The sequence below is a fragment of the Strongylocentrotus purpuratus genome, unplaced genomic scaffold (genome assembly GCF_000002235.5).
Source record: "Strongylocentrotus purpuratus isolate Spur 01 unplaced genomic scaffold, Spur_5.0 spur5_scaffold_14, whole genome shotgun sequence".
In the NCBI taxonomy this organism is placed as follows: Eukaryota; Metazoa; Echinodermata; class Echinoidea; order Camarodonta; family Strongylocentrotidae; genus Strongylocentrotus; species Strongylocentrotus purpuratus.
Window position 1 is genome coordinate 31,378,813 of NW_022145599.1, and position 13,475 is coordinate 31,392,287.

At 37.4% G+C, this 13,475-nt stretch overlaps 1 protein-coding gene across 1 annotated transcript; it reads left to right on the top strand.

Moving 5' to 3' along the window:
* The first annotated feature begins 3,015 nt into the window (after positions 1–3,015).
* Positions 3,016–9,994, top strand: LOC115918605 (annexin A7-like). The gene is made up of 6 exons (XM_030984735.1): positions 3,016–3,268; positions 3,804–3,899; positions 5,729–5,893; positions 6,695–6,887; positions 7,781–7,900; positions 8,849–9,994. Exons 1-6 carry the CDS (start codon positions 3,230–3,232, stop codon positions 8,893–8,895), a joined length of 660 nt encoding a protein of 219 aa, XP_030840595.1. The 5' UTR covers positions 3,016–3,229; the 3' UTR covers positions 8,896–9,994.
* Positions 9,995–13,475: the final 3,481 nt, after the last annotated feature.

Below are 13,475 nucleotides of genomic sequence, written 5' to 3' on the forward strand. Positions count from 1 at the left end.
TCATTGTGGAAAATTTCCGAAACTCGGTGCCATCAACCAAAATCCCGAATCGCGCGGTTTACATAGAGATCGTACAGTGCGTTTGGAGCGTCAAGAGAAAGTGTTACGTGACTGAAAGGCCTACATAATATTCGACAAGTTAGAGATTGTCTTTTGCGCGGCGCCGGTGGCTGCATACAACGCGAACGCTAGCGGAAAACGGCCCGGTCATGGTCGTCAGTCATTATCACGAACAGGTGCGTCAGAAGTGTTTCTCAAATGTGCGTCATTGGCTAGTCATTTTCATGAAATGGTGTGTCATATGTTTGACTCAAATGTGCGTCGATGGAATGTAATGGTGTGTCACTTTCTGTGACGGAAGGTGCGTCATGGTATCAAAATGTACGACTCACATCGGTACAATGACGCACCATTCCCGGGGGTCAAGAGGTGCGTCTTACAAAATTAATGACAAGTGCATAAGCATATAGGGCTTTGCTGTGTATGCATTTTTTTTTTGTTAAAAAATTTGGCTGTTGATTTCAATTTGTTTCCTATTTTTATTTAGATTTTAGTTTTACATCTATTCTTACATATCTTGTAATCTTTCCTACAACCAGTCTCACCTCCCTGCTACAACAATATAATGTACAGCTTGGAAGCATCCATTTCTCGGTTTATGACCTAGCACAATTTGTTTCTTTGTTTGGAGGAGATACATCTTCATGTTTACTCATATTGTATCATGAGTGTAACCCTAACTAGTAAACAGCCTCTTAGGAGACTGCATGCATCAGGAACCTCCTGTCTATGACAACACATTTCTTGTCCCTATATGTTTAAGAAGTTTCTAAGATACATGTACATGTTTAAATTGTAGTCAATAAAGGTTGAATGGATGTTGACAATGATATAGAATTCATTTAAACCTCCATATCAATAATATTTGTGGTTGTAGAAGTAAATGTATGTGTACTCCAGTAGAAATATACTTCATGTATTATTCTTTATCTCATTGAACATTACCTTTTCTACTTTCCCCCTTGTTAATATATTAAATCCTTCAGATGTTCTTATGTAGTAAAACAAAATAATAAAAAAACAAATTCACTTCTTTCATGCCTATTTATTTATGTATAAATGTCAAATAGAAACTTTGGAGGTAACCAAAACATATTTGTGAATGTCCTTTTAACACAGATTGGACTCTGTGCATAAATAAAAAAAACTTAGAAAGAGATGTAAAGTCATTTTGAAGAGCTTGTCTCTATTCAATGTATGAACATATAATGTACAGATGTCACATGTGTTGAATACATTTATACATTAGGTGGAAGCTTACCGGTACGTCTTGTCAAGAATTGATGATATCCTTCTTAGTATGATTCAAAAGTGTCCTAAAATCTTTTAATTTAAATACTCTATCTGAGAAGGATGATCAAGTATACACTGTTGATCAATGTAAAAGTTGTGTACATTTACAAGTAATACTGTCTTGGATTCACTGCATCATATATGCTAAATGGCCAAGACAGTTTTACTTGTAAATGTACATGTATATTTTTGTATATATTTCATTGGGATTGAATCACATAAATATTTAAAATTTGTATATATTTCTTTACTTTGAATCTTTGAATTGATGTGTACAATAAAATGAAAGAAATATATCTTATGTTTACATTGGCCATCTTTTGAAATGTGTAATGTTGTTCAGCTAGTTTGCCTCAGATTCACTAGGTTTGCAAATGTAATAGTAATTGCCCCCCTCCCCCACCCCAGTAAAAAAAAAATTGTTAAATTCAATCAGTAGGTAAAGTTCATGTTTCCTTCATCCAAAATGACATTATATTACATGAAATATCCAAGCCTCAATAAAAATCCTCTAAGTTGTTGAGGATTTGAGAGCATTGCATTTTTCCCCTCTGAAAACACATCTTTTCTAATTTGTTGTAATATTCCTGTCTGCCTGTAATTAATGTAAGCTTTGTATGATAGTGTTCTCTCTTTTTTGTGTGACTTTTTCTTGTTGATGCCCTTTGGATATATTAAATGAAAAGGCGCTGTATAACGGAATATATTATTTTTAATATTGCACTTTTATATACCCTTTTCAATTACAGCATAGAGTATATCCTGTCTATAAAAGTATTAACAACCACTAGACAGGTGGCCTTTCTATTGCATTAGAACATTCTTGGGAAATTTATATTTGTTCTGGCAGTTCTGCTAGAGCATGTCAAATATATATGATAGCTCGATCTCATAATCATTATCTAATAGGATATCATATTTTGTGTGATGTCATCCACATGCAGGCAACAAGTTGGTGTTAAAAATTAGGAAGACGAAAAAGATCATTTCTTTTGAAATGATTATATGCATGAAATGCGTGTTTTGAGACTTTACTTAATTGCAAGAGAAAGAATTAACTTTCATTCAACTGCATGCAATGGACATGAGGATGTCGTGTACGTGTGCCAACGGCCGCGGCCACGCCCTCGACCCCGCCCCTCCTTATTTTGTTCGTGACATTAATTGTCATATCAGTGGAGAAGTGTTCATTGCAACATCATGCAACTGTATCATTTGTCATTTCCTGACATTAAATTGTTTTTGTCGAAATTCGTATTTTGTCACATGACTAGTATTTTCAAAGAAATACGTCATTTTTACAAAGCGCGTCATTTGATAATTGGCTCTAGACCAGAATAAATAGTACGTCATTGGTATCGGGATATGTTGATGTTGTTGTTGTTGTTTTTGTTTTAAGCCTTTTCACGCCGCAAGTAGTTGTTCATTTTAGTCTTCATATTTAACTTTTATAGAACAATGACACAACAAATAAACCATACACTTTGAAAAATGCTTCCTACTTACATATGTATAATAGAAAGAAAAGCTTATAAAATTTGCAACTTTCAATTTGATCTATAATTCATTGGGAAAAGAATTGTAAGAAAAAGAACGAATTGCAGTATCATGTAACAGACTACGACACGTTTAACGTTCTACTAGTACGTACGTGGTACTCGATCTTAGAGAACTACAACATTAACAATAAGGAAGGTGTGTGCGCTGTGCTGAGCAGAGCTGACTGTATGTTGCTTCGTGTTTCGATCAATATTCATAAATATTCGATCAATTGAATCTGCCTACGTGTTAGAGCGGAACAAAGTGACTAGACATATTTAAATTTAAAGGCATTTTACAGTTTTTTTTAGATCAGTCGACTATTAACGGCGAAATAATGGCCCATCATCACCGACAAGAGAACCGTGCGTTACGGGTGAGTACCGAAAATGACGGGGAAACTTCCCCATGAGCTGTCCGACACTTGGCCTCCTCTGCTAGGCCAGCGCGCGACGCTTGGCCGGTCCGTGGCCGTGGGGTGTTGTCAAATTTTCTGAGCTCGGGCCTCATCGGCTCTGATTTTAGTTTTCGAACTAGAAGCTTTTACTTGAGACTTATTTTTATGACATTCTGTATAGTAGGGACGTGTGGACTGAGCTTGTGCTTATTGTGGGCTTGGTGATTTATGAATATGAATATGAATATGAAAATGAAATATATTATTGATGTTGTTTCATCATCACTAAACTAAAGCATGTAGATCTAGGTCTAGATCTAAGTTTAACTTAATCTAAGGGCGAAAAAGAGGGGTGCGGTTAATACACGAGGGCGGTTTATACAACGTTAATTACGGTACAAACTGCCACTCCCTGCTAGTGCCTATAATACAATCATCAGTGCAGTGGGGTGTTCTGCACTTGTTCCAAATCAACAATATTTACTTTTCTTTCTGTGTTTGATTGTTTTAATAGCAAGAGGCCAGACAGGAGAGGAAAGAAGAAAGACTGCATGACAGAGCAACCAATCAGCTACTCAAAGGCAACATTGGCAGAGCAATGCGTCTTGAGGTGAGAAGAGTGCAGCGCCAGAGGTCAATACGCATCACCATCAGCATTGACTCTCTAATGCTTTGCTGGAGTGCCCCGCCCCCATACCCTGTGGGGTCACTTTCTTGCAGTCCACTACCAATTTTAGGCAACTACCCACAACAAACTTACTGTATTTGCTGGCGATAAGGCCGCACCGCCGCATAGGCCGCACCCCCAACTTTGACATTTCGTAGAGAAAAAAAAAAATAAAGGGGAAAAAAAAACGGGACCAAAGAAAATAATCGTAATTTTCCTGTAGAACTCTAAAAAAATGATCATAATTTAGCCAATCTTCATCGATTTTTAAGCTTGTACTGTATTGCAGGCAGATTAGCACATTCATGGGACACCAGAGGGCGCTTCGCATGCATACAGAAACCTGAATGGCCATCTTAAGCTTGCATGCAGTGAGTCGGCACTAATATAATCCTGCCACATCCAAGCTGTGGCCATGGATATCGCAGTGTGGAAGGATGTATCATTTTTATAATGTTATCCGGTCTTACCCCTATCGTACCGTCAAATGGAGAAAATAAACAAACTTTTGTATTGTTATTAGAGATCTACCGAGGTTAGTTTGTCGCTTTAATTAATTATATAGTCTCAATTATAATTCAGAATTATCTAACTGAAAAGTTAAGAGCACTGACGATGATCTCGATCGCTAGCCCGCCAGCTTCCCAAGACGAACGTTTCGAGTCCCGGTAAAACTGCGCGCTGTGAATCTCCGAAGGTGCGTTGGTTTTGTTAGCAACTCCCACCCCCCTAGCTCCCCACCACAGAGTGTGTGAGCGAGGTATGATTTTGGTAACATACCCGTGCGCGTTACTTATCAGCTGTCGAATGTCTAAGGACATTTTTACAAATACGATTTTTAGTACGAGTATCTGGTCAGTTTTCTTCTTATTTCTTTGGATGCACAACGATTAAAAAGATAACTTCTTCAAATTTGCTGCTGACGTGGTTCAGACTAGATCTAGATCTTGTCCGATGTGTTTTGGTTTTCAAGTCAATTTTGTTAATATATTTTTTTGTATGAAGTTGCCTACAAATAATGGACGTGCTGTTTTGACTTGCAATTTTCACTCTTTCGGCGTAAAGGCCGCACCCGGACTTATTGATATTTTCTCTTCCAAAAATACTGCGGCCTTTATGCCAGCAAATACGGTAACCTCCTTCGAAAAATTCGCCCCTGTACAAGTATTCATACAGGCAGGTTGGAAAGTTAACTCTAGACAACCCTGTGGCCCCATGCTGTAAGAAAAATATAACCCAAGTCTTTTTTCTTCTAATTCAGATCAAGCTGATGCTAGTTCTAAGGCATGAGTAACAGAGTGGTAAACTTTGATCTGAGTCAAACTTCCTTGTTAAATTCAGCAATAGACCAAGTGTAAACCCAGCATCAAGCTTAAATGGTGTTGGAATACAGGCCAAAGAGATGACTCCTTGTCAATGTGACCCCTGCTTTGAGAGGGGGGGGGGGTAGGATTGTATACTGTAGCTTTGCTGTCCTGTCCAAAGATCATATCCAAACCATTTATGATTTTCAGGCTTTGGTTTTAAATGGAAGAGCATCATCTATTTTGGTTTATCTCTGTCTTGGAATTTTGATGCTGCTATGCTATTAAACTTCCATTTGGTGAGTAACATACAGATAATTATAGGAGAACAAATCACGTAACACCCTGACAACTAGCTCACAGTCAAACACTTTGGTTGTCTTTCAAACTATTTAACCTTTTACCCGGCACTTATTGATACTGAAATGACATTTCTGGACTAATTTTGTAAAAAATTTCTCTTTGAAGAACAAAGCCAACCAGGCTCATCATCGCGGAGTAGCGGCAGGAGCAAGGGCCGACGCCCATCATGCTGCAGGCCATCATCATGGCCCCGGCCACCACCATGGCCACCCTCACCACCCTCACCATCCCCCCCACTTCGGCGGAGGTCCTCATGTGACAGTGATCCATGTAAGAGTTTTTCCGTTTGATCATTACACTTAAATCCTAACCAAGTGACTTAAAGCCCCACTGCACTGACTACTTATAGCTACCTGCACCCTCTATAAATCAAACAATGCGTAATCTGTGCCTGTTGGTCCCCCATGATCCTCTTTTTCTTATGTTAATTGTGATCTGAGTTGATGAGATAGCCACCTGTCAGTGACCTTTCTGGGTGGTCTAATCCCTCCTAGCCAAACTAGTGCAGATGGGCTTTAAATCCTAACCAAGTGATTGGTCAAATGAAATCACATTTAATTCATTTATTTAGTCCACATGTCAGAAACAAAATGCAATTGTTCCTGTATTATCTATTAAAGGATGTTACTTATGAAATTCCCCAGCTTTGTGCTTCTAAAGGCACATGTAGCAGTGCTTATACTGTATCTGAGCTAAAACATGCACATGCACAGTGATGTGGGCGCAGAGGTAAATTTGCGGATTCTTTTGAAATCATGATGATCATGCACTTGACAATAATGGATGTCTTTTACAGCTTTAAAACAGGACTTTTGCGCAATTAATGTCATATCACTTCTACCTTGAGCAACATGTGAGGGCTCACATGCCTCTGGGTAATAGTGTTGAATTTCACTTTTGTGAGCCATGGCCTACCCAGTGCTCCCTCCCTTTTCCTCTTGTATTGTTTATATATGTATGTATTGCATGATCTGTCAAAATGTCATTGTATTGTGCTTTTATGATTGTTCTAATAAATAATAATAATAATAATAACGATGTCCTAATAATGTGCACCTTCTTTCATTCTAGCAACATGCGCCTCCTGCCGCTCCACCTGTCAATTACCCCACAGGGACCCATGCTCCACCCCCAGCAACCAACCCAGGATACCCATCCGCTGCCCCAGGGTATGCTCCGGCTCCTGGCTACCCAGCAGCTCCTGCACCAGGCTACCCACCAGCTCAGGCTCCTGGTTATCCTGGGGCTCCAGCTCCTGCTCCAGGTGAGTGGCAACATGAACTGTAATGTCAGAATATGCTTCAGGGTACCTATCACCTGTGACACCTGGGGGGTGTTTCACAAAGACTAAGATCGACTTGCTGATCGACCGTTTTCTCTACCACTATGATCTTTAGATAATATTTTTATGCCTCCGTTACGAAGTAGCCGGTTGTCCGTCCGTCGATCCGTACGTACGTACGTCCCGTTCTCGTGATTGCGTTATCTGAAGAACCGATTGATGGATTCCTGCCAAACTTAGGTCATGTATGTTACTTGCAGTCAATCTCAGTCTTTGTGAAACACCCCCCCCCCCCCATGTTATTGTAGAGCTCTGGCTTCAGATTTATGAGTTTTTTGATCGGCAGAGCTCCCAACCTGGGCCTTCAAACTTATATCATAAAACATAGGCTCCTCTCTCATTACTGACAAAAAAAAATTTCTTCCTGATTTTGTCTTCCTAGTTTCCTAGTTATGCTGTCAAGTGTTAGCAGGCATAGATTGCTATGTGTAGTTCGTAGTCCCAAGAAACTCTTGCCTCAGGTTACCTTGGCCTTGGGGCACTGTCTTCAGCTACGGATAATTCAGGATATCTCCTTTGATGTCAGAATAAGGGATTTGACACATGCTTCCTCATTACGGCACTTGTTATATTCGTAGTGGCCTTTAGAATGATCAGTTATGCTGATGTTCACCTGAGGGCTCACTTGTCTCTGGGTAATAGTATTGAATTCACTTTTGTGAGCCCTGGCCCGCATGTTGCTCCCTCCCTTTTCCTCTTGCATTGTTTATGTATTGCATGATCTGTCAAATGTAATTGTATTGTGCTTTTATGATTGGCCTAATATATAATGATAATAATGTTGCTTTTTTTCTTTGAATACCTCTGAACTCTAGGCTACCCTGCAGCACCTGCATATGGATACCCCCCAGCTCCTGCTCAAGGTGGTTATCCTCCAACTCCAGCCCCTGGAGCCTACCCACCCACTCAGGGGTACCCAGGAGCAGCGCCTCCAGGTGAGACTAGTGTCCGAGAGCTCTATGACCATGCCTCTGACAAATCATTACCTCTTCCATTATTTCATTAGAGTACAAGTCCACTCCAAAAATAACTTACTTTCAATTGGAGCAGAAAAATCAGACAAACCAATGAAAACAAGTTTGAGCAAAATCGGATAACTAATAAGAAAGTTATGAATTTTTGATGACATGAAAAACTTTGGAAATCACTAGACAAATTGATTTTTCTGCTTCTATTTAAAGTGAGTTATTTTTGGAGTGGACATGCCCTTTAAAGACATGTAATTATGGTTTCTAATGGAAAATTTGAAAGCATTCGGCTATTTACCCAATACTAGGGACCCGTTTCACAAAGCATTTTTTCAATGACAGATCACAAAATTCAGTGACAAATCTGTTGATAACCAATCAGAAACAAGGATTTCACTATCTTGTAACAGATAAATTGTTTGTCACTGATGACAAGTTTTGTGAAATGGGGCCAGATGTTATCAATCACCCAGAGTGAGTGAGAGTGGACTTTAATTTCACGAATGACCCGTAAATCGTCTAATATTCTGAATCCGAAAGAGACAGAAAACTTTCAAAATGTCGTACAGGAAATAGGTGGGACTCAAGTTTTGCTGCTGCTGTGTGTGAAATTTGGAGACACAATAATTAGTAAATTCCATGGTAATTTTACCAAATCAGGTGTATGCAAAAAGTAGCACATACATGAAATAAATGAGAACATGTCTCTAAAATGTAGATTTCCTACACCTGTAGTTCCTAAACATGACTACGTCTTAAAGCTGTGAAGTTGCCAAAATTGCTGGAGATTTCATGCACTGTGATATTTGTAATTTCAAGTCTGTATTGATAATTCTCAATCAGATTTCTACAATAAACCCTATGTTTTCTTTCTTTTCCCCTTTTTTTTGTTTAAATACAATTTTCTTTCAACAGCTTATCCTACTGGTGGCAGTGCATACCCTAATCCCTACGCCAAGTAAGTTTGAAACATCCAACTGGAGCGGGACAATTCTCATTTTGCGCTACCTGGTATTCCATTGTAGATCAATGGTCCTACACACAAATTCGGAAAGAAAGGGTAAAGCGAAGGGGCTAATATAATCTTTTACAACAAAAGAGGCTAATATGAACTTTTACAACAAAAGAGACTAACTGGTATCGTTGTGTGATGCTGAATTTTTTAAAATCTTTCTAGACGCTGCATTCCAAATACTTTAGTCAAATAGGCTGCGGTATTTTTTTGTAGAATGTCGAAAATATGCACAAAAGAGTAGTCATAAGGATAGATTACAGGAGTGGAAAGGGGATTAAGAAATAAGAGAAGACAAAGGTTCATACCCCCCTCTCAACCCTCATGTACTGAATGGCATGTTAAAGAAAGGAAAATGGAGTACTCTATATTGCAGTTTAGTTGATAAAGCAGTGGTAGCTGTTACAATGACGTTGTATTTTCTGCATCATCATTATTAGTGAAACATAGAAGTGTAAGTGGTGACAAAAGAAAGGTAACACAAGGGTGTAACAGAAATAATAGGAAATGTAACTGGGGATACATGAAAGGAATAAGAAATGGTCACAAAAAGAGTTGTATACAAATAATGAATTATATTCCTATGGCTTTAACAACATTGTTTATTTTTCTTTATATTCTTGAAACATTATTCTTTAAACAAAAAAAAGAGTGAATGAATTGTACTTATATAGCCTATACCTTGTTTTTAACCCGTTCTCGTACGTACATTGAATTCGCTGCGTCTGTCTTTGATGGTAAAACTAATCTTCATCATACTGGCTGAAACCGAAAAAAGATAGAGACTCATTGTTGGTAAAAACAAAAACACAGAAATTGAAAGTTTTACTATAAATAATGTTTGTACGTGTATGTGGATTGTTTGTGATAATCTGCTCAATTCTTTACAATGTACAGTTGCAGCATACTTTTGCATGGATACAGTTATTGTGGATAGTTTGCAGCTTACTGTGGCCACTGGCCAGGTCTACTGCGACATAACACAATTTTGGTAGCCAAATTATCCAAGATTGTAGTACTCAGGGGTGATAGTGAGCACTAAAAAAAAATAGGTTTTTTGTTTTTCCCTCAACCACGCCCCCCTTGATTTTAAAAAAAAAGAGGATTCGCGGGAAAAAATGGTATCTAACAACATTCCCCCCCCTTTCGAGTAAGAAAATCGGGACAAAATTGGGGAAAAAATAGGGCAAAATAGGGAAGAATAGAGAAAAAAAGAGGGAAATCAGGAAAATCAGGACAAAATAGGGAGGAAAAAAAAATCAGGAAAAAATCAGGAAAAATCAACAACAAAAAATTGGAAAACCGATTTAAATCGGGTTTTTATCAGGCCTGAGTACTTTATAGTCAATGCGATTGCCTGCATAAGTATAGTTGTGATATGATCAGGAATTGTCACATTTTTGACAGATTCAAAGATATTTCGCTGTAGATTCTTGTTACTTTTATTATGGTATCCTGCAACAGAGTGTGTGCATTTTAAGGTGTTTGAATTGCTGTCTACATTCACAATGACTCTAAAACATTAGTGAAAGGGATTTTGCTATTAAGTTAAAACAAATTTATATATTGTGAATCATTGGTGAAATTGCTTGATTATTTTAATACACTGCTTTTAGTATTTGAATATTAATGAAATGGTAGTACCGGTATATACTTTATATTGATTTTATGAAATATACAATCATGGATATCATTCTCTCTAAACTTTTTTAAAGATATTGTAAATTAGCCAAGTTCGTCTAGATATTTTGTCATCTTGTTTTTGATATTTGTACAATTCTTATCTATCAATGAAACTAAAAAGTACTATAACTATATTCTATATTTTTTCATATTGATAATTTGTCTGTAGATGTATGATTTTGTATATGATATTCAGTACCGGTATATGTATTTGATTATCATGTATTTTTCTACAAAACTTTTTCTTTGTAATAAATGGGCAGCACGGTGTGTTAGGAAATAAAGTTCTAAAAGTCACAGAATTTGTAATGTCTTTTATTTTATTATGAAAAATGAGTGTGCTGCAGTAGATGATAAATGGCAACCCCAGAACAAAAACTCATTCAGACATATATTACAACAAACCCTTCAAAATGAAGTCTCGCAGTGCGCAGACCATTACACAAAGCAGCTAATGAGGTTAGTGCCTGAAAATCAGGACTCCTTCGGCAAAGGGCCATGTTGTGTTGTGCCATGGTTTCCTTTACCCTGCTGCCTCTTGCACATATTCATTTTGTTATGACAGGTTTATTTAAAAGGTGGTTCAGACCTAGCCCTAATCTTGAACAGGCTTTTAACACTCTCTTCTGTTTTAAATTAATTTTGTCTTATCCTTCGTCACTTCTGGGGCACGTAACACGAAAGCTTTCAATCAATTGCAAAATGAGAATGGCCAATTAAGATCGTCATATGCACAGCTTGTTCAAATGGCTGACCACTAACCAATCCAAATCATCATTTTTAATTTACAATTTATCACAAACCTTTGAGTTGCGTGGCCCCGTTCTTCTCTCACATTCTATTTATTTTCTCTGATCTTTTCTTTTAAGTTCTTAGCTTTGTCTTCAGGTTTTGGGTTTTGTTTTCCTTCTCCAAATCCTGTTGCATCGTTTTCCATCCCCATATGCTGTTCTTCTCTTATTCCTCTTCCCCTCAATCTTTCTTTCTCGTCAATCTTTCTTTCCATTCTAACTGCTCCATGTCCCTCCTCATCCTCTTTTCCCCCACTCTACCTTCTTTATTACTTCACATCAGCTTTCTTATTATCTTCATTCTTTTTCATTCTCGTCTTTCATTTTCTTCTCAATCGTCTCTTTTCATACTTTTTCATTCTTCTTTGCTTTCTTCTCATCCCTGACCCTCATCTACCCTATCACCTTCATCCTGATCTTTGTATCTTCCAAAACATGTAAAAACGAATTTGAGTACAAGTCACATACACAACAAAATTACCAGAGTTGTATGACAAAATTTGTCATGTTCCCTACAACTTTGTGCTAACGAAATTCCCTGTTCATCAATCATGTGTTCATATGCGAAACAAAAACATACTTGTGTAAACCGTAAGATATCCAAATACATGAAACTTTAGGTAGATTTGTTTTTCTTTCCAATACCAGTGTTGTTTAATTCATTAGCAGGTACATGTTAAATTGACAAATCTCACAGCATATAACCAGTACATTGCTAAGTGAACATTTGCTTTTGTTTGTTTTTTTCACCACAATGCTGCAATGAGGAGTAAATTTTGGCATCACTCAAAAATTACAACTGAGCGCTTTCACTTGAAATTGTTCAAATTCTCTTCAGTATATGATCACACATTCAGAAAATGAATTCACAAATAAAACATATATTTATGCAAAATGGCTATATATTCACAATTTTATCAAGTGTATATATGGATACGCATTCAATTAGCTAATTTTATGGGAGTTGCAGAGTGTTTCAAAATTTAACTGATCCTGATGCTGTTTGGTTCAACATCTAGGGTACATAAACTGAAAGCAGGGAATATCAAGTGTTACTTTTTTTCACAGTAGCAGCTTAATTAATAAGCTGCATGATTTTGTCATGACAAACACTTTGGTTCAACAACTTTCCCCAAATTGGATTTCTCACTGCCAGTGCCCATTCATACAGTATGAGGCAGTATAGTCCGTTAAAAATACCAACAACAAAAATGCAGTGGCAAAATTAAACAAACATCAAGTGCAATCCAGAGTTCTGCCCTGTAAAACACGGTTCTGCGAGTCCATAAAGGGACCATCATTGTGCACAGCTCACCCCTGAAAAATAGTGACTCTTGCTATAAATCTTGTACAGGCACAGTTTCCTTTGAGGCAGTCCACCATATTTCATGATCCTCTCAATGGGTATTTTGTTCCACACTAAATGCACAATTTTCCTACGCCTTTATATCTTTGTTTTCAAGACATTTTAAAGATACGGTATGCCTTTTTTGATGAAATTTAATTACAGTTTAGTTTACATAGTTTATAACTCTGCATAAATCAAAGTCGCACAAGTTGAACTTTTCCAAAGTAGAATCTATTTTGGTTACCAAACTATGGTATACAAAATATGTATTACTTAAAATTCCCAAGTCAAATTTTGCACTCTTCAAACTATTTTGGGGGGTCTTAATAGTTTCAACTTATGCAGAGTTATCTCTAGTATTTCTGAATCCTTCATAACTGGCATCACCTGACCTTCAATCAAAATAAAACTAAACACATGTTTAAAAGAAATAAAACAGACTGATAGTATTTCAGTGTCCATCTCGAAGCAAATATTGTCACTTACCCTTTGATAACAAATCTCTTCATTTTAATTTCATAATACATTGCCCTCCTACACAAACCCAACAGGCTTGCGAGCCCCCAATACATTTACCTGTAATGATCAAATAAAATATATTATGCACTATTTAGGTTGCCTTTGCTCCTATCAAACACATTTATAGTGTCAACTGTACAGAAATAACACAGTACTGAACTAACTACATTTTTTAAAGGGAAAGTTCAG

Bases quoted from the DNA above. Each gene is read 5' to 3' on its own strand.
- LOC115918605 (XM_030984735.1), top strand. From the start codon at position 3,230: ATGGCCCATCATCACCGACAAGAGAACCGTGCGTTACGG. The intron at 3,269-3,803 runs GTGAGTACCGAA...TTGTTTTAATAG, and splicing joins AAGAGAACCGTGCGTTACGG to CAAGAGGCCAGACAGGAGAG. The intron at 7,901-8,848 runs GTGAGACTAGTG...TTCTTTCAACAG, and splicing joins CCCAGGAGCAGCGCCTCCAG to CTTATCCTACTGGTGGCAGT.